Below are 20766 nucleotides of genomic sequence, written 5' to 3' on the forward strand. Positions count from 1 at the left end.
ATCCTTCCGTAAATCTTGGATTTAAAATCGGGAGAATCATGACATCACGATTGTTCCTGACACGCCCCTTAACATGCGTCATCATCATATGCAATCACGGAGGTGTGTTCTGAACAACTCATGTCTGTTTGTCAAGAAAAATCTTAAACTGCATTTCAACAAAATAAAGACCTTTTTTTTGTTTAAAAAACTTTGTAAACATCTTTGCAAACCAACATTGAGTAATATAATATAAAAATCTTAAACTGCATGTCAAGACCATCATGACCTGTGATCGGTGTAACATGTAAGTCACAAAGTTGTTTACTGCTGTTTATGCATTAGTGAATCAAGCCAGTGACTAAATGAGCAACGTCACAACATTTCTGTAAGTACAGTGGAAAACCATCTGTTATCTACAGTATATTGTGATTATTTTATATACAGAAGAGGATGCAACAGGAGTAGTTCTAAATATAATTCTATAATCAGGACTTTCATGATTACTCTTGACATCTGTTGTAGTAAAATCACAGTAAAAGTTTTCCAGAGAGTTTGACATGTAATGCTCATTTCATATGCAAAGATGTTAGCCAATCATAGCAGTGCTCGTTCACATTGACATCTCACAGCAGACACGCCTCTTCCAACAGAGTGTTCAAAGCACAGGTTTAAATTGAGGGTGGAAAACATCTCAGGTTATGCATGTTACCATGGTTCCCTGAGAATATGGAACGAGACGCTGTGTCCTCTAGAGGGCGCTAGGGGAACGCCTCCAGTGTGACCAGTGTCTGAAGCCTGAATGAAAACTTGACATTGGCAGGCGGCAGCCTATGACGTAAACAATAAAGCAAATGTGGGTATAAAAGAGCACCTGTGGAAAATGTCATCCACTTCTTTGTCTGAAGGAGACACAGGCAAGAATGGCCGAAGCATGGCAATGAGACGCAGCATCTCGTTCCCTATTCTCAGGGAACCACGGTTACATGCGTAACCTGAGATGTTACCTTTCGAAAGGGAACTCCACGGTGTATCCTCTAGAGGGCACTAGAGGAATGGTATACCAACACCACCATGCTGAGGGATGAGTGCCCAAATAACTGGATTCCCTAAGTCAAAGACTCAAGTAACATCATTCCTGCCCCAGCGAAACCACTTTGGCCAGAACCCGAACCACAAACCTCTACAGTCAGGTTCAAAGCTCACCACACCATAGACTAGCTCACCCACCAAAGTATGGACTCTAAGAGTGAAGGTCTCAGCATAACAGCTCTCTAGAATGAGAAGAGACCTGGCTACTCTCAATGCCAGAGGCAGTTAGTGAGGCTCAAGAAAGAGCCTACACATTAATACTGCCTAAGTGGAGCTATACAGAGGGTGGCTTCAGCAGAATTACTCTCTTAAACGAGAGGAAGTCCAACAACACTCAACCATAGTTGAGGAGCACTTAAGAGTGGAGGTCTCAGCAAAAGGACTCTCTAAAATAATGGCTACACTCAACGCTAGAGGAAGTTAGTCAGGCTCAACAAAAAAGGCTTACATACCAATAGTACTGCCTAAGCGGAGCTCTGGAGAGCAGAGGCTTCAGCAGAATGACTCTCTTAAATGAAAGGAAACCTAACACTGCTCAACCCTTCTAGGGGAGCTCTTAAGAGTGGAGGTCTAAGCATAACAGCTCTCTAGAATGAGAGGAGACCTAGCTACACTCAGTGCTAAAGGCAGTTAGTGAGGCTCGACATTAAGAAAGAGCCTACAAACTCATGATACTGCCAAAGACGGAGCTCTGAAGAGTGGAGGCTTCAGTAGGATGACTCTCTTAAGCAAGAGGAAGCCTTACAACTCTCAGCCCTAGTAGATAATCTCTTAAGAGTGGAGGTCTCAGCATGACGACTCTCTAGAATGAGAGGAGACCTGACTACACTCAGCGCTAGAAACAGTTAGCGAAGCTCACAAAAAAGGAGCCTATATACCAGTAGTACTGTCTAAGCAGAGCTCTGGGGAGTGGAGGCTTCAGCAGAATGACCCTCTTGAACGAGAGGAAGCCTAACAACACTCAGCCCTAGTTGAGGAGCTCTTAAGAGTGGAGGTCTCAGCATAATGAATCTCTAGAATGAGACTACACACAGCGCTAGAGACAGTTAGTAAGGCTCACAAAAGAACCTACATACTAATAGTACTGCCTACACAGAGCACTGGAGAGCAGAGGCTTTGGCAGAATGACTCAAAAAGCTTGAGTACTGAGCTAGGAGTACTAACCATGCTCCTAAGTGCGGAACAGAGCTCTAGAGAGCAAGCACTCAGCATAACAACCCTCTAAAGTGAGGGAAGTGCAACCATCCACCCTTATGGATCAGCATGCTCTGTACGAAGGCCCTCAGGTGAGGGGAGTACTTGAAAGCTCGACCTGAAGAGCAACTAATCAAGGAGGCCAACAAGAGCCTAACAACCTAACAGCCACAGAGCTCTGTTGAGAGAACACTAGGAACTGTGATCTCAGCATATCAACCCTCAAAGTGAGGGGAGCTACCAGGCTCAAGAACAGCTGATCAGGGAGGCTCACAGAGAGCCTCACAACCTGAAATATCTGTAAAACAAAAATACTAGGGAGCAGAGTGTTCAGCATAGCAGAAACCAAGCGAACGTACCTGGGCTGAGAGGATGAGGAGGCACAAACACTCCTTCACCAATAATGTAGATATCCCACATTATACACAGTTCCTATTCTGTAAAATAAATATAAACAAAAAAGGAATCCTGAAAAGGAAAGCACTCCTCATCAGAATTCTTCCATGCCCCACCTACAATCCCCGTGATTAACTGCCTCAGCAGCCACAAGACCCAAAACACGGGTGAGAGGTGCTCAATTCTCAAAGAGAATCAGGCATACAGGCATTCTCAATGCAATCACGTCTCGCAGCTTGGCTATATCTACTTCGAGAGACAAACAGACTCTGTTCAAACACTAAATTCCCTCAGAATCAGGCAAGAACAGAAGCCGCCGCGAATGCAACGCATTAAGGTTGTTCAATTCCCCCGAGAGGCAAACGCGCTCATGCAAACGCTGACAAAAACTCGAGTACAGACCTCCTAAATCTAGTAGTTCCGCGAATGCAAACAGTGAGTTTTCTTTGTTTTCTTTCTTTAGTCAAATGCATGTGCTTCCGTTCACAAGGATTGTAGACAAAGAAGAGGATGATGTTTTCCGTAGGTGCTCTTTTATACCCGCACTCACTTTATTGTTTATGTCATAGGCTGCCACCTAACAATGTAAAGTTCATTGTTGTTTTTTCATTCATGCTTCAGACACCGGTCACGCTGGAGGCGTTTCCCGTAGTGCCCTCTAGAGGACGCAGCGTGGAGTTCCCTTTCAAAAGGAAACAACCATTTATATATAAATTATAACTGTTATTGATTAAAAAAAAAACATTCTAGGATTATGGTTTTACCTCAAACAATCTAAAATAATTTAAATGATGATAAAAATGCTTCTCATAACCAATTTAACATATTGATCATTGTCCGCACTTGATGATCTCACCAATTGTCTTTGTTTGAATTGTTTGGATTTGAAATAAAGAGAGACTTCATTACCAAGTGGTCGCCGGCAGAATGGCCCATCAGATGGAAGAGAAGCGATGCATCTGCAGGTATCATTATGATTGGGGCCACAAACTCCATGTTTAGAGCATTGTTCAGAGGACCAAACATATTGATTCTCACACTTACACTGGGTTTTGTTCACATTTGAGAGACAAACTGAAAATCAAACAAATTGTTAAGATATCAGAGAAAACATATACAAATAATATTTTGGATTAATGAGAACAGAATGATATTATACCTCTTACAGTTCTCTTACCTGTAGTGATGTTCACACCAGAGATTTTCATCCCTTTTTTGACACATGTGGGGAATTTCTGTCCATGAATCAAAGCCCTCAAGCGCTCTATCACAGTGTCACTTGAAGCATTGATTTTCATGTTAATGGTGTATTTTAACAACTTTAGTGGAGCTGCAAATTTTGGAAAAAACAAAAATAATCTACTGGTCAAAATCGGCTTCAGTTTTCATGGTCACACCCATTCTCAGTTTGGATTTGAAATAAAGAGAGACTTCATTACCAGGTGGTCGCTGGCAAAACGCCCCATCAGTTGGAAGGGAAGCGATGCATCTGCAGGTATCATTATGATTGGGGCCACAAACTCCATGTTTAGAGCATTGTTCAGAGGACCAAACATATTGATTCTCACACTTACACTGGGTTTTGTTCACATTTGAGAGACACACTGATAATTAAAAAAATTGTTAGGATACTGGTGAACCCATGTAAAAATAATTTTTTGGATTAATGTGGATAGAATGGCATTACACCTCTTAGACTTCTCTTACCTGTAGTGATGTTCGCACCAGAGATTTTCATCCCTTTTTTGACACATGTGGGGAATTTCTGTCCATGAATCAAAGCCCTCAAGCGCTCTATCACAACGTCTCTTGAAGCATTGAATTTTATGTCAATGGTGTATTTGAGTGACTTCAGAGGAGCTGTAAAAAGAATGCAGAGACGAAAATAATGAACCGGTAAAAAACTCCATTGTACTTTTATTTTCATTCCAGTTGTCACCTTGAATTTGAAATAAAGAGAGACTTCATTACCAGGTGGTCGCCGGCAAAACGCCCCGTCAGTAGGAAGACAAGCGATGCATCTGCAGGTATCATTATGATTGGGGCCACAAACTCCATGTTTAGTGCATTGTTCAGAGGACCAAACATATAGATTTTCACACTTACACTGGGTTTTGTTCACATTTGAGAGACACACTAGAAATTAAATAAATTGTTAGGATACTAGTGAACCCATGTAGAAATAATTTATTGGATTAATGTGGAGAGAATGGCATTACATCTCTTAAAGTTCTCTTACCTGTAGTGATGTTCACACCAGAGATTTCCATCCCTTTTTTGACACATGTGGGGAATTTCTGTCCATGAATCAAAGCCCTCAAGCGCTCTATCACAGTGTCTCTTGAAGCATTGATTTTTATGTCAATAATGTATTTAAACGGCTTCAGGGGAGCTGCAAATTTTAGAATGAACGAAAATAATTTACTGGTCAGAATCTGCATCAGACTTTACAATCACCTGAGCTGTCACCTTGGATTTGAAATAAAGAGAGACTTCATTACCAAGTTGTCGCCGGCAGAACGGATCATCAGTTGGAAGAGAAGGGATGCATCTGCAGGTATCATTATGATTGGGGCCACAAACACCATGTTTAGAGCATTGTTCAGAGGGCCAAACATATTGATTCTCACACTTACACTGAGTTTTGTTCAGATTTGAGAGACACACTGAAAATCATACAAACTGTTAAGATATTGGAGAAAACATATACAAATATTTTTTTTGGAATAATGGGAACAGAATGTCATTACACCTCTTAAACTTCTCTTACCTGTAGTGATGTTCACACCAGAGATTTTCATTCCTTTCTTGACACATGTGGGGAATTTCTGTTCATGAATCAAAGCCCTCAAGTGCTCTATCACAGCATGTCTTGAAGCATTGATTTTTATGTCAATGTTTGTATTTGAACAACTTCAGTGGAGCTGCAAAAACTTGGAAAAAATGAAAAAAATAATGAACTGGTCAAAATCTCCATTGTACTTTTTATTGGTCACGCCAGTTGTCACCTTGGATTTGAAATAAAGAGCGACTTCATTACCAGGTGGTCGCCGGCAGAATGGCCCGTCAGTTGGAAGAGAAGCGATGCATCTGCAGGTATCATTATGATTGGAGCCACAAACTCTATGTTTAGAGCATTGTTCAGAGGGCCAAACATATTGATTCTCACACTTACACTGAGTTTTGTTCACATTTGAGAGACACACTAGAAATGAAATAAATTGTTAAGACACTGGTGAACCCATGTAGAAATAATTTATTAAATTAATGTGGAGAGAAAGGCATTACACCTATTAAACTTCTATTACCTGTAGTGATGTTGGCACCAGAGATTTTCATCCCTTTTGTGGGGAATTTCTGTCCATGAATCAAACCCCTCAAGCGCTCTATCACAGTGTCTCTTGAAGCATTGAATTTTATGTCAATGGTGTATTTGAATGACTTCAGAGGAGCTGTAAAAAGAATGCAGGAATGAAAAGAAAAAAATAATGAACCGGTCAAAAAACTGTTCCATCAGTACTTTTATTTTCACCTGAGCTGTCACCTTGGATTTGAAATAAAGAGAGACTTCATTACCAAGTTGTCGCCGGCAGAACGGCTCCCGTCAGTTGGAAGAGAACCCATGCATCTGCAGGTATCATTATGATTGGGGCCACAAACTCCATGTTTAGAGCATTGTTCAGAGGACCAAACATATTGATTCTCACACTTACACTGGGTTTTGTTCACATTTGAGAGACACACTAGAAATGAAATAAATTGTTAAGATACCGGTGAACCCATGTAGAAATAATTTATTGGATTAATGTGGAGAGAATGTCATTACATCTCTTAAACTTCTCTTACCTGTAGTGATCTTCACACCAGAGATTTTCATCCCTTTTTTGACACATGTGGGGATTTTCTGTCTATGAATCAAAGCCCTCAAGCTCTCTATCACAGTGTCTCTTGAAGCATTGATTTTTATGTCAATGGTGTATTTAAATGACTTCAGGGGAGCTGCAAATTTTGGAAAAGACAAAAACAATTTAATGTTCAAAATCTGCATCAGACTCTACAATCACATCAACTGTCACCTTGGATTAGAAATAAAGAGAGACTTCATTACCAGGTGGTCGCCTGCAAAACGCCCCGTCAGTAGGAAGAGAAGCAATGCATCTGCAGGTATCATTATGATTGGGGCCACAAACTCCATGTTTAGAGCATTGTTCAGAGGACCAAACGTATTGATTCTCACACTGAGTTTTGTTCATATTTGAGAGACACACTGAAAATCATACAAACTGTTAAGATACTAGAGAAAACATACACAAATATTTTTTTTGGAATAATGTGAACAGAATGGCATTACACCTCTTAAACTTTTCCTACCTGTAGTGATGTTCGTACCAGAGATTTTCATCCCTTTTTGGACACATGTGGGGAATTTCTGTCCATGAATCAAAGCCCTCAAGCGCTCTATCACAGTGTCTCTTGAAGCATTGATTTTCATGTTAATGGTGTATTTTAACAACTTTAGTGGAGTGCAGAGACAGTATTTGGAAAAGAACGAAAATAATGAACCGGTCAAAAACTCCATCAGACTTTTACATTTCATGCCAGTTGTCACCTTGGATTTGAAATAAAGAGAGACTTCATTACCAGGTGGTCGCCGGCAGAATGGCCCGTCAGTTGGAAGAGAAGCGATGCATCTGCAGGTATCATTATATTTGGGGCCACAAACTCCATGTTTAGTGCATTGTTCAGAGGACCAAACGTATTGATTCTCACATTTACACTGGGTTTTGTTGACATTTGAGAGACACACTAGAAAAGAAATAAATTGTTAAGATACTGGTGAACCCATGTAGAAATAATTTATTGGATTAATGTGGAGAGAAAGGCATTACACCTCTGAAAGTTCTCTTACCTGTAGTGATGTTGGCACCAGAGATTTTCATCCCTTTTTTGACACATGTGGGGAATTTCTGTCCATGAATCAAACCCCTCAAGCGCTCTATCACAGTGTCTCTTGAAGCATTGAATTTTATGTCAATGGTGTATTTAAACGACTTCAGGGGAGCTGCAAATTTTAGAATGAACAAAAATAATTTACTGGTCAGAATCTGCATCAGACTTTACAATCACCTGAGCTGTCACCTTGAATTTGAAATAAAGAGAGACTTCATTACCATGTGATCGCTGGCAGAATGCCCCGTCAGTTGGAAGAGAAGCGATGCATCTGCAGGTATCATTATGATTGGGGCCACAAACTCCATGTTTAGAGCATTGTTCAGAGGGCCAAACATATTGATTCTCACACTTACACTGAGTTTTGTTCAGATTTGAGACACACACTGAAAAATTAAACAAATTGTTAAGATACCGGTGAACCCATGTAGAAATAAATTTTTTGGATTAATGTGGATAGAATGGCATTACACCTCTTATAATTCTCTTACCTGTAGTGATGTTCGCACCAGAGATTTTCATGCCTTTTTTGACACATGTGGGGAATTTCTGTCCATGAATCAAAGCCCTCAAGCGCTCTATCACAGCGTCTCTTGAAGCATTGATTTTTATGTCAATAGTGTATTTAAACAACTTCAGGGGAGCTGCAAATTTTAGAATGAACAAAAATAATTTACTGGTCAGAATCTGCATCGTACTTTACATCATGCCAGCTGTCAGTTTGGATTTGAAATAAAGAGAGACTTCATTACCAGGTGGTCGCCGGCAGATCGGCTCGTCAGATGGAAGAGAAGCGATGCATCTGCAGGTATCATTATGATTGGGGCCACAAACTCCATGTTTAGAGCATTGTTCAGAGGGCCAAACGTATTGATTCTCACACATACACTGAGTTTTGTTCACATTCGAGAGACACACTAGAAATTAAAAAAATTGTTAGGATACTGGTGAACCCATTTAAAAATAATTTTTTGGATTAATGTGGATAGAAAGGCATTACACCTCTTAAACATCTCTTACCTGTAGTGATATTGGCACCAGAGATTTTCATCCCTTTTTTGACACATGTGGGGAATTTCTGTCCATGAATCAAAGCCCTCAAGCGCTCTATCACAACGTCTCTTGAAGCATTGATTTTTATGACAATGTTGTATTTAAAAGACTTCAGGGGAGCTGCAAATTTTGGAAAAAACAAAAATAATCTACCGGTCAAAATCTGTTTCAGATTTTATGATCACACCCATTGTCAGTTTGAATTTTAAATAAAGAGAGACTTCATTACCAGGTGGTCGCCGGCAGAACGGATCATCAGTTGGAAGAGAAGCGATGCATCTGCAGGTATCATTATGATTGGAGCCACAAACTCTATGTTTAGAGCATTGTTCAGAAGACCAAACATATTGATTCTCACACTTACACTGAGTTTTGTTCAGATTTGAGAGACACACTGAAAATCATACAAACTGTTAAGATATTGGAGAAAACATATACAAATATTTTTTTTTGGAATAATGGGAACAGAATGTCATTACACCTCTTAAAGTTCTCTTACCTGTAGTGATGTTCACTCCAGAGATTTTTATGCCTTTTTTGACACATGTGGGGAATTTCTGTCCATGAATCAAAGCCCTCAAGCGCTCTATCACAGTGTCTCTTGAAGCATTGATTTTTACGTCAATGGTATATTTGAACAACTTTAGTAGACCTGCAAATTTTGGAAAAAACAAAAACAATCTACCAGTCAAAATCTATTTCAGATTTTATGATCACACCCATTGTCAGTTTGGATTTGAAATAAAGAGAGACTTCATTACCAGGTGGTCGCCGGCAGAATCGGCCCGTCAGATGGAAGAGAAGCGATGCATCTGCAGGTATCATTATGATTGGGGCCACAAACTGCATGTTTAGAGCATTGTTCAGATGGCCAAACATATTGATACTCACACTTACACTGAGTTTTTTTCACATTTGAGAGACAAACTGAAAATCAAACAAACTGTTAAGACACCAGAGAAAACATACACAAATAATTTTTTGGAATAATGTGAACAGAATGGCATTACACCTCTTAAACTTTTCCTACCTGTAGTGATGTTCGCACCAGTGATTTTCATCCCTTTTTTGACACATGTGGGGAATTTCTGTCCATGAATCAAAGCCCTCAAGCTCTCTATCACAGTGTCTCTTGAAGCATTGAATTTTAAGTCAAAGGTATATTTGAACAACTTTAGTGGAGCTGCAAATTTTGGAAAAAACAAAAACAATCTACTGGTCAATATCTGTTTCAGACTTTACGTTCACATCAACTGTCACAAATCAGACCTCTGTGGCTCTCTCCGATCGCCATCGGAGGGAACCCTCTCCTGAGTACTAACATTCATGGACTTAATTTCCTAGTATTCCCATGCCTGGGACTGATTGCTAGCACAACTGTTTCCCCTTAGCTCCCTTATTTAAACTGCTTCTGAATTCTTAGCCATTGCGGAGTCTTGTATTGCCGACATTTCTGAGCATTTCTTCCTTTTAGTTTGATCTCTTGTGTATGACCCTGGACTGTTTATTATCGTATGATTCTCGGCTGCCTGCCCTTGTGACCATACTGTTGGATTCTACTCACTATTCCCTGTCTGCCGCCTGCCTCGACCCTCGCTCTGTTACAGTTTGCTCTTCTGGATTGTCTCTGTTATTCCTGATGCTGGTGATTGATTACTGCCTGTTTGATTCTGTCATAATTTTATTAAAGCTGCAAATGGATCTGCACGCCTCTGACCCTTCATTACAGAAGACTTCACCACACACTGATCCAGCAACTCTTTACCAGCTTACCACCGAGGTTTCTGCCCAAGCCTCCATGTTGGCGTCTCATCAACAACAGCTGCAATGACTCACCTCACTCACAGAGGAAATGGTGAGGACACTACAAGCCCTTCGCGTCACAATGCCCGAGCACAACATTCCACCAACCATGCCATCTCAAACAATTCCCAGTCCCATATTCTCATCTGCCAGCCCCCATCTGGCATTTCCTGGGAAATTTGATGGCTCACCGGAGAAATGTAAGGGCTTTCTGTTACAATGTTCCATGTTTGTTAATCAACAACCTCAATTATACCCCACAGAAGATAGTCGGGTTTCATTTGTTTGCTCACTGTTGACTGGACGAGCTTTGGACTGGGCCACCGCCACTTGGGAGGGGAAGCGGCTGTCTTTTCCATCATTTGATTGCTTCCTGAAATGTCTCCGTGTTCGAGCATTCAGCAGGCGGAGAGGAATCAGGAGACCAATTACTATCTCTGCGACAGGGACGAAGCACAGCTGCGAATTATGCACTTTCATTCTGCACCCTCGCAGCACAGTCAGGATGGGAGGATGAACCACTCAAGTTGCTTTACTGCAAGGGACTTACAGCCGAATTGCAGTCTGAGCTCGCCTGTCATGACGAGGGGAGAACCCTTGAACAGTTTATTGATCTCTCCATCCGCACTAATAATCTGATGCGAGCATGACGTGCCCCTCGCAACCTTCCCATGCATCCTCAAACAAACATAGTTTCCGCCGAGTCAGAACCCATGCAGATTGGCTTCACTCACCTCACTGATGAAGAGAGAGAGAGGAGGATTCATAATCATCTTTGCCTCTACTGTGGTCTGTCCGGCTATCTGAGAGCTTCCTGCCCTACTTGTACTACCTCTTGAGGCTTCCCTGCGGTGAGTTCCAACCTCAAATCTAAAAACTGTCTAGAAGTTCCAGTAACCCCTTAGTGTAATGAAAGATGTACCAATACCGTAGCACTGACAGATTCAGGGGCTATGGGAAATTTCTTCGACATTAAGTTTGCCAATACTCATAATCTTCCTCTTATTCCATGTGAATCACTGGTGGCAGTGGCAGCCTTAGATGGACATCCTTTGGGCTCAGGACAAGTCAAATTCATCACCAAATATCTGTGTCTCCAAACTGGCATACTTCACACAGAGACTATTCATCTATTTGCCATCGAATCTCCTCAGAATTCCATCATCCTGGGTCTACCCTGGCTAGAGAGACACAATCCTCTGATTTCATGGACAACCAAACAAATTTTTCAATGGTCTGATTCCTGCCAACATAACTGTCTACTTACCACTCGATCTCATCCTTCTTCACGAACAGCCCAATCTACATTGAACTTACCTGTGCCAGGATTACCCCCTGAATATAATGACCTCACCGAAGCTTTCAGTAAGACCAAAGCCTCCAGGATCAACCCCATCTAGAGGTAGAATTTTCCCTCTGTCTTAACCAGAATCTGAGGCCATGAAGTCTTGAAGTCTCAGCAGGCTTCTTCTTTGTCAAGAAACAGGATGGAGGTCAACGAATTCTCAACGAGGTAACAGTCAAATTCCGCTATCCCCTGCCTCTAGTCCCAGCAGCGCTGGAACAACTTCGCACTGCTAAGTTCTTCACAAAGCTCGACCTTTGCAGTGCCTACAACCTAATTTGCATTCAGGAGGGAGACGAATGGAAGACTGCTTTCTCAACAACATCCGGGCACTATGAATATCTTGTTATGCCATTCAGATTGGTCAACAGCCCTTCAGTCTTCCAGGCATTCATTAACGATGTGTTCTGTGACATGCTGATCCGATGGGTCATCGTCTACATTGACGACATCTTAATTTATTCAGATACCCTGGACTCACATGTGCAACAGGTACGGGCAGTACTTCAGAGACTCATAGATAATCAGCTGTATGCCAAGATTGAGAAATGTGAGTTTCACCAGACAGTAACATCCTTCCTTGGTTACATCGTCAGTGCAAAGGGGGTAGCTATGGATGACAAAAAGATACAGTCTGTGCTCAACTGGCCTCAACCCACTTCCGTAAAGGAACTACAACACTTCTTGGGGTTTTCAAATTTCTACAGAAGGTTCATTCATGACTTCAGCACCATCACAGCACCTTTAATGTCCATGCTAAGAGGAACCAGACATCATCTGCTCTGGTCTTCACCTGCTACCATGGCCTTCCAACAGTTGAAGGAACATTTCACCTCTGCGCCCATTCTTCATCATCCTGACCCAGAATTAGAATTTACTGTGGAGGTGGATGTGTCCAACAGCGGTAATGGGGCCATACTCTTTCAGCGACAAGGGAATCCACTCAAACTCTTCCCTTGTGCCTTGCCTTCTATTCTCGTAAACTCAACTCTGCAGAGCAGAATTATGATGTGGGAGATCGGGAACGTCTAGCCATGAAGGCAGACTTAAAAGAATGCCGTCACTAGTTGGAGGGGGCCAAACTTCCCTCTGTTGTTCTAACAGATCACCGCAACCTTGAGTACCTCAGATCAGCCAAGTGACTCAACCCTCAACAGGCAAGATGGTCCCTATTCTTCACTTGTTTCAATTTCAAGTTAACCTATCGTCCAGGCTCAAAGAATGTCAAGGCAGACATTCTCTTTAGACAGTTTGAATCTTCTCTGATTCCTCCATCCAATGAACCCATAATTCCTTCAAACCTCATCCTCGCCCCCATCCAGTGGGATATCATGACAGAGATCGCAGAGGCACAGATCAGTGAGAACTCTCTGCCAGAATGTCCTCCTGAATGCACCTATGTTCTGCTAAGTATCCGTCAATGTGTGATGCAATGGGTCCATAACTCTCCAAGTGCCGGCCATCCAGGTATAACAGCCACTATTCAGCTCCTCTCCAACAAATTCTGATGGTCCACTCTCCAATCAGATACCATTGCCTTTGTTCGTCAGTGTACCGATTGTAACATCTCTAAATCTTCTCACCAGTGCCCAGCAGGCCTACTTCAGCCACTTCCAGTTCCCCAACGTCCATGGTCTCACATAGCCATAGACTTTGTCACGGACCTCCCCAACTCAAGGAACGACACCACCATCCTGACGGTAATCAATCATTTCTCCAAAGCATGCCATCTTATACCTTTGAGTAAACTCCCCACAGCCTTTGAAACAGCAGAGGTACTTGTGGAACAGGTCTTCCACTTTTATGGATTTCCAGAGGACATTGTCTCAGATCGTGGTCCTCAGTTCAATTCTGGGTGTGGTCCGCATTCTGTAAAAACCTCAACATCAACGCCAGTCTTACCTCTGGATACCACCCACAGTCGAATGGACAGGCGAAGATGAACCAGGAACTTACACGCTTCTTGCGTTCCTACTGCCATCACAATCAGAAAGACTGGAGTTTTTTTCTTCTATGGGCTGAATATGCACAGAATTCTCTCCACAAGCCACCCATCTGCGTTATGCCCTTTCAGTGTGTGCTCGGATTCCAACCACCCCTGTTTCCCTGGTCCAGAGAACCCTCAGAGCTCCCTGCTATAAACGACTGGCTTCAGAGAAGTGAAGAAACTTGGAATACTGCTCATGTGCATCTTCAACGCGCCATCCACAGAGTTAAGGAACAAGCCGATCATCACAGAAGGCCAAGCCCTGTTTACACCCCTGGTCAATGGGTCTGGCTCTCCACCAAAGATCTTTGCCTTTGACTCCCATGCAGGAAATTAAGTCCCAGGTATGTGGGTCCATTCAAATCATTAGACAGATTACACCAGTATCTTACTGTGTGGCTTTCCCCCCTAATTATCGTATCTCACCCACTTTTCATGTTTCCCTGCTCAAGCCCGCCGGTGGTCCCAGAGGAGAGAGGGACCAGGAGGAGGCCCCCTCCAATCACTGTGGATGGCGAGGAGGCGTACCAGGTGCAGGAAATCCTGGACTCCCGACACCAGGGCAGGTTACTACAATATCTCATTGACTGGGAGGGGTATGGCACCGAAGAAAGATCTTGGGTCAAAACTCAGGATATCTTGGATCCCTCACTCACTGCTGAATTCCATAGAGCTCACCTTCACAAACCAGCTCCCCTCTCCTGTGGAAGACCTTGGCATTGAATAAACTGTAGATACACATTACTGATAAACTATCACAATCACCGTGGATGGCGAGGAGGCATACCAGGTGCAGGAAATCCTGGACTCCCGACACCGGGGCAGGTTACTACAATATCTCATTGACTGGGAGGGGTATGGCACCGAAGAAAGATCTTGGGTCAAAACTCAGGATATCTTGGATCCCTCACTCACTGCTGAATTCCATAGAGCTCACCTTCACAAACCAGCTCCCCTCTCCTGTGGAAGACCTTGGCGTTGAATACCTACTCGCTTTAGGAGCCACTTGCAGGGAGGGGGCTCTTTCACAAATTAGACCTCTGTGGCTCTCTCCGATTGCCACCGGAGGGCACCCTCTCCTGAGTACTAACATTCATGGACTTACTTTCCCAATATTCCCGTGCCTGGGACTGATTGCTAGCACAGGTGTTTCCCCTTAGCTCCCCTATTTAAATTGCTTCCGAACTCTTAGCCATCACAAAGTATTGTATTGCCCTGGCTACATTTCTGAGCATTTCTTTCTGTTAGTTTGATCTCTTGTGTATGGCCCTGGACTGTTTGTTATCATGTGATTCTCTGCTGCCTGCCCTTGTGACCATACTGTTGGATTCTACTCACTATTCCCTGTCTGCCGCCTGCTTCGTCCCTCGCTCTGTTAGAGTTTGCTCTTCTGGATTGTCTCTGTTGTTCATGATGCCAATGATTGATTACTGCCTGTTTGATTCTGTTATTACTTTATTAAAGCTACAAATGGATCTGCGTGCCTCTGACCCTTCATTACATCAACTGTTACCTTAGATTTGGAATAAAGAGAGACTTCATTACCAGGTGGTCGCCGGCAGAATGGCCCGTCAGTTGGAAGAGAAGCTCTACATCTGCAGGTATCATTATGATTGGGGCCACAAACGCCATGTTTAGAGCATTGTTCAGAGGACCAAAAGTACTGATTCTCACACTTACAATAGGTTTTATTCACATCTGAGAGACACACTAGAGATTAAATAAATTGTTAGGATACTGGTGAACCAATGCTGAAATAATTTATTGAATTAATTTGGAAAGAAAGGCATTACACCTCTTATACTTCTCTAACCTATAGTGATATTAGCACTAGAGATTTTCATCCCTTTTTTGACACACATGGGGAATTTCTGTCCATGAATCAAAGCCCTCAAGGGCTCTATCACAGCATGTCTTGAAGCATTGATATTTATGTCAATTGTGTATTTGAATGACTTCAGTTGAGCTGCAAAAACTGTGTAGAGACGAAAATAATGAACCAGTAAAAAACTCCATTGTACTTTTATTTTCATGCCAGTTGTCACCTTGGATTTGAAATAAAGAGAGACTTCATTACCACGTGGTCGCCGGCAGAACAGCTCGTCAGTTGGAAGAGAAGCAATGCATCTGCAGTTATCATTATGATTGGGGCCACAAACTCTGTGTTTAGAGCATTGTTCAGAGGACCAAACGTATTGATTTTCACACTTACACTGGGTTTTGTTCACATTTGAGAGACAAACTGAAAATTAAACAAATTGTTAAGATATTAGAGAACCCATGTAATTTTCAGTTTAATGTGGACAGAATGTCATTACACCTCTTAAAATTCTCTTACCTGTAGTGATGTTCGCACCAGAGATTTTCATGCCTTTTTTGACACATGTGGGGAATTTCTGTCCATGAATCAAAGCCCTCAAGCGCTCTATCACAGCGTCTCTTGAAGCATTGATTTTTATGTCAATATTGTATTTAAACGACTTCAGTGGCGCTGCAAAAACTGTGGAAAGATGAAAATAATGAACCGGTAAAAAACTCCATTGTACTTTTATTTTCATGCCAGTTGTCACCTTGGATTTGAAATAAAGAGAGACTTCATTACCAGGTGGTCGCCTGCAGAATGGCCCGTCAGTTGGAAGAGAAGTGATGCATCTGCAGGTATCATTATGGTTGGGGCCACAAACGCCATGTTTAGAGCATTGTTCAGAAGACCAAACATATTGATTCTCACACTTACACTGGGTTTTGTTCACATTTGAGAGACAAACTGAAAATCAAACAAATTGTTAAGATATTAGAGAACCCATGTTATTTTCAGTTTAATGTGGACAGAATGTCATTACACCTCTTAAAGTTCTCTTACCTGTAGTGATGTTCACGCCAGATATTTTTATGCCTTTTTTGACACAAGTGGGGAATTTCTGTCCATGAATCAAAGCCCTCAAGTGCTCTATCACAGCATCTCTTGAAGCATTGATTTTTATGTCAATGTTGTATTTGAACGACTTCAGTGGCGCTGCAAAAACTGTGGAAAGATGAAAATAATGAACCGGTAAATTTTTTTTTTATTTTTTTTTTTTATGCCAGTTGTCACCTTGGATTTGAAATAAAGAGAGACTTCATTACCAGGTGGTCGCCGGCAGAATGGCCCATCAGATGGAAGAGAAGTGATGCATCTGCAGGTATCATTATGATTGGGGCCACAAACACCATGTTTAGAGCATTGTTCAGAGGGCCAAACATATTGATTCTCACATTTGCAGCAGCTTTTGTTTGAATTTGAGACACACACTAAATATTAAACAAATTGTAAACATATTAGAGAATACACATAGCAATATTTTTTGGGTATTATTGTAGACAGAATGGCATTACACTTGATATACTTTTCTTACCTGTAGTGATGTTCACAGCAGATATTTTCAAGGTTTTCTTGATGCACACAGGGTATTTCTGTTTGTGTATCAGGTCCCTCAATTGGTCTATCATGGCTCCTCTTGGTGCATTGATTTTTATGTCAGTTATGTATTTGAACAGTTTTAGAGGTTGAGCTATCAAAAATAGACCAAAATTTTAATATCCAGTATTTTGTTACACTCCCTGATAGCACACAGTCAAAGGGATACTCCACCCTAAAATGAAAATTTTGTCATTAATCACTTACCCCCATGTCATTCCAAACCCGTAAAAGCTCTGTTCATCTTCGGAACACAATTTAAGATATTTTGGATGAAAACATGGAGGCTTGAGACTGTCCCATAGACTGCCAAGTAAATAACAATGTCAAGGTCCATAAAAGGTATAAAGGTCATCTTCAGAATACTCCATCTGCCATCAGACGTGGAATCTGGGTTATGATGCGACGGGAACACTCTTTGTAAGCGAGGAAAACTGTTTCTACTTGTATTTAGCTTTGATTTTAAATAAAACAGTGAATCCTTGTGGCGCAGATGATACAGAAGAGCAGACGCAGCATACGGTGATATGGAGAGACACAGAGGAGACCAATGATATAGGAATTGTTGAAAAAAGCCGTTATTTTTGGTTTCTTTGCTTACAAAAAGTGTTCCCGTCGCTTCATATAACCCAGTTTGTACGTCCGATGGCAGATGGAGTATTCTGACGACGACTTTCATACCTTTTATGGACCTTGACATTGTTATTTACTTGGCAGTCTATGGGACAGTCTCAAGCCTCCAGGTTTTCATCCAAAATATCTTAAATTGTGTTCCGAAGATGAACGGAGCTTTTACTGGTTTGGAACAACATTGGGGTAAGTGATTAATGACAAAATTTTCATTTTGGGGTGGAGTATCCCTTTAATGTCTCTGTGTTTTCTCCTGGTACTGTATATGTAATTTTTAGAGTAACTGGATGTGTAGGCTACTATACTTTTAACTAATTCATTAATTAACTAAAATTAACTCAAGAGAAACATTCATTACAGCTCAAATTATTTAATTACTAATGAATTACACATGTATGTGTATTATTCTATTAGTTATCTACTATTAGCACTATAACTGATGATGAATAATTTTAAAGAATAGGCTTACTTGTATTGAGATTCACATTGGTTATGATGACATTTTGGCTGACACTATATGGAAATGAGTATCCTTTAAGAAGTGTCCTCAGGCGATCCTGTACCATTTGCCTTGAGGCATTTATTTTGATGCTGATCAAGAATTTGAATGATTTCCAATTTGCTGCCAAAAATCGAGAGAGAAAAATCTCAATAAAATAGGCATTCATTCATTTTCTTTACACAGAACCTGTGGTCATGTTGAAATAATTTTCTTTGGTAAACAACAACATGCCAAAAATGCTGTTCAATTAAATATCATAGCTAAAGTAAAAGCTAAAAATCAATCATATTTCTTTAAAACCCTGGATTACTAGTTTATTTACTATGACAATCCACACTAGTAAAAAAAAATGTCTAATAATTGTCTCATAATAATTTCATAGGAAAATTCAACTTCTTGCATCTATTTACAGGATATTGCTTACTACTTTCTCTCTCCTCCTTTGACCCTTTGACAATATATTTAGTTTTGAAGTTTTTCTAACTCTCATTTTAGTTTATTTAATGCTTTCATCAAAATGAAAAACAAATCTAGTTGAAAACTTTTTCCACCTCAATTTCTGATAAATCAAATCTCAATGCATAATTTTCTCTCTCTCTCTCTCTTTTTAAACAGTTATTTTTACAGCACATATTGAGCTCAAAATGGTTCCTGTTTTTATCATGTGTAATAAAATATGTTGTTCTTTAGATTAATCATTGAATAATCATTTAATGATTGGGCAATATAGCCCATATCTTTTATTAACACTCACACTGTTGTTCTTGTTTTAAGTTGTTTCCAGTTTCATCCATGTAAGGTGGCTGGAATTTAGAGGAAAGACACAGAACTGCTGTGAAGTTTATCAGTAATGTGTATCTACAGTTTATCAGTGATCACTCAAAACATGCTCATTCTGAAAAGTGTGCATACATCAAATAACTGCAAAGATTGCTTGAATTCAACATGATTAAAAACGTGGTTTATCAGAGTGCAAAATGCAAACTATGGGGGAAAAAGCAGTTCCTTGTTCCACTGCATTCCATTAAATGTGTACTTACCAGTGTTGTATGCCATGTATTTACTCCAAGCATTTCCTCGCTCACTGTCTGTGCATGACTCAGGCTTTGCATTTTCAATGATGAAGTCACATACAAAATGATTATGATTCTCAGTATCATTGTAACAGGTGCCATGCCTGTGTGGTGGAGAGGACTTAAATAAAATAAAATAAAAATTAAATTAAATTAAATTAAAGTGTTTTTTGAGTGAGTCTATTTTAAAGCCCAATAACATTATGAAATTACTCATATTGAGGGTGAATTAATAATGCAACTTTGGTTATAAGTATACCCAAACAAAGGAAAATGCTTTTTTTTTTTCACTTGTGTAAATCAGTTCACTGCCTACAAAATAAATTAACAACACAAGTTCTGACCTTCTGTGGCATTTGAGCAAAAATGTATAATTGATTAAATTAGTTGTTCTGACTAAATGGAACAATGTAAACTGATTCTTCTGAAGTGAACAATTTCCACATCCATGCCTGTGGATATACATACTAAGCTATGTCTAATTGTACCCCAATGCCATTATATACTGTAAAACAATGCTTAACTTACACAATGCTGTTATCACAGTAAAATATTTTCCATAAACCTATGTAAAAATGCACTATCCATAAACACATGGAAAATGTGGATTTATCTGTAATATGTTTATCTTATCACACAATGGGACAAAACTTACCTTGTTGATTGGTGAAGCAATTATAAGAACACATCTTTAACAGAGTCACCATTACCTCCACTATTCTTTATATTGTAATTGATAGGTTGTTTGACTAAACATAATGAGTATTAAAAGTATCTGGATGAAAAGGGCTTAAAACTGGTCCTTACCTTGATTTGGTGTCCAGTCTCAGCTTGTAATATTTTATTATTAAGAGAGGAGATCTGACTGTCTGCAGACTATCTGACTGCAGACATTTTTGTTAGGTGAAGCTTCTGTACTGTACTGTACTGTACTGTAAGAGGAAATTGAGCACTCACAAGACAAGTGTCTCGTCTGTTTGTTATTTTGTTAGGGTTTGATGGCAATCAGAAGGAAAGATAAATATTTCAGATGTTTTTAATGTTTCAAAAAAATAAAATGTTTTAAAAGTGAATATACTGCCACCGGAGCACTAATTGAGAGCTAAATATTTGAACATTTATTATACTTAAAAAAAAAACTTCTAATTTAAGGGAATATTACATAAACCCAATATAATAAATGTCATAATTACACGTGCCCTTCAGAAAGTAAGAAATATGCAGAAATTGAATAAAGTTATCAAACACTAAATTCTAAATTAAATATAGATGAATCCTTAAAGCTGCGAAAGTTATTGATTTCCT

At 40.4% G+C, this 20766-nt stretch overlaps 2 protein-coding genes across 2 annotated transcripts in view; both read right to left on the bottom strand.

Moving 5' to 3' along the window:
* The window catches only part of LOC122146000, a 25148-nt gene extending 15190 nt beyond the window's left edge, over positions 1-9958 (bottom strand). The window contains exons 1-15 of the mRNA XM_042763036.1: positions 9934-9958; positions 9695-9847; positions 8364-8528; positions 8103-8255; positions 7303-7467; positions 6508-6660; positions 6238-6404; positions 5970-6102; positions 5702-5866; positions 4901-5053; positions 4633-4797; positions 4369-4521; positions 4101-4265; positions 3839-3991; positions 3571-3735 (exon numbers count right to left, since the gene is read on the bottom strand). Of these exons, the coding sequence (XP_042618970.1) occupies positions 3571-3735; positions 3839-3991; positions 4101-4265; positions 4369-4521; positions 4633-4797; positions 4901-5053; positions 5702-5866; positions 5970-6102; positions 6238-6404; positions 6508-6660; positions 7303-7467; positions 8103-8255; positions 8364-8528; positions 9695-9847; positions 9934-9958 (2233 nt within the window). The remainder of the gene's footprint in view (positions 1-3570; positions 3736-3838; positions 3992-4100; positions 4266-4368; positions 4522-4632; positions 4798-4900; positions 5054-5701; positions 5867-5969; positions 6103-6237; positions 6405-6507; positions 6661-7302; positions 7468-8102; positions 8256-8363; positions 8529-9694; positions 9848-9933) is intronic.
* A 5603-nt stretch (positions 9959-15561) lies between these two features.
* On the bottom strand, positions 15562-20533 carry LOC109094863. The gene is made up of 9 exons (XM_042762481.1): positions 20269-20533; positions 19429-19582; positions 19143-19191; positions 18356-18508; positions 17195-17350; positions 16926-17090; positions 16663-16824; positions 16402-16566; positions 15562-15774 (listed from the first exon to the last, which is right to left on the bottom strand). Exons 2-9 carry the CDS (start codon positions 19561-19563, stop codon positions 15608-15610), a joined length of 1152 nt encoding a protein of 383 aa, XP_042618415.1. The 5' UTR covers positions 19564-19582; positions 20269-20533; the 3' UTR covers positions 15562-15607.
* Between the last annotated feature and the right edge of the window lie 233 nt (positions 20534-20766).

This window comes from Cyprinus carpio, chromosome A8, assembly GCF_018340385.1.
Source record: "Cyprinus carpio isolate SPL01 chromosome A8, ASM1834038v1, whole genome shotgun sequence".
Classification (NCBI taxonomy): Eukaryota; Metazoa; Chordata; class Actinopteri; order Cypriniformes; family Cyprinidae; genus Cyprinus; species Cyprinus carpio.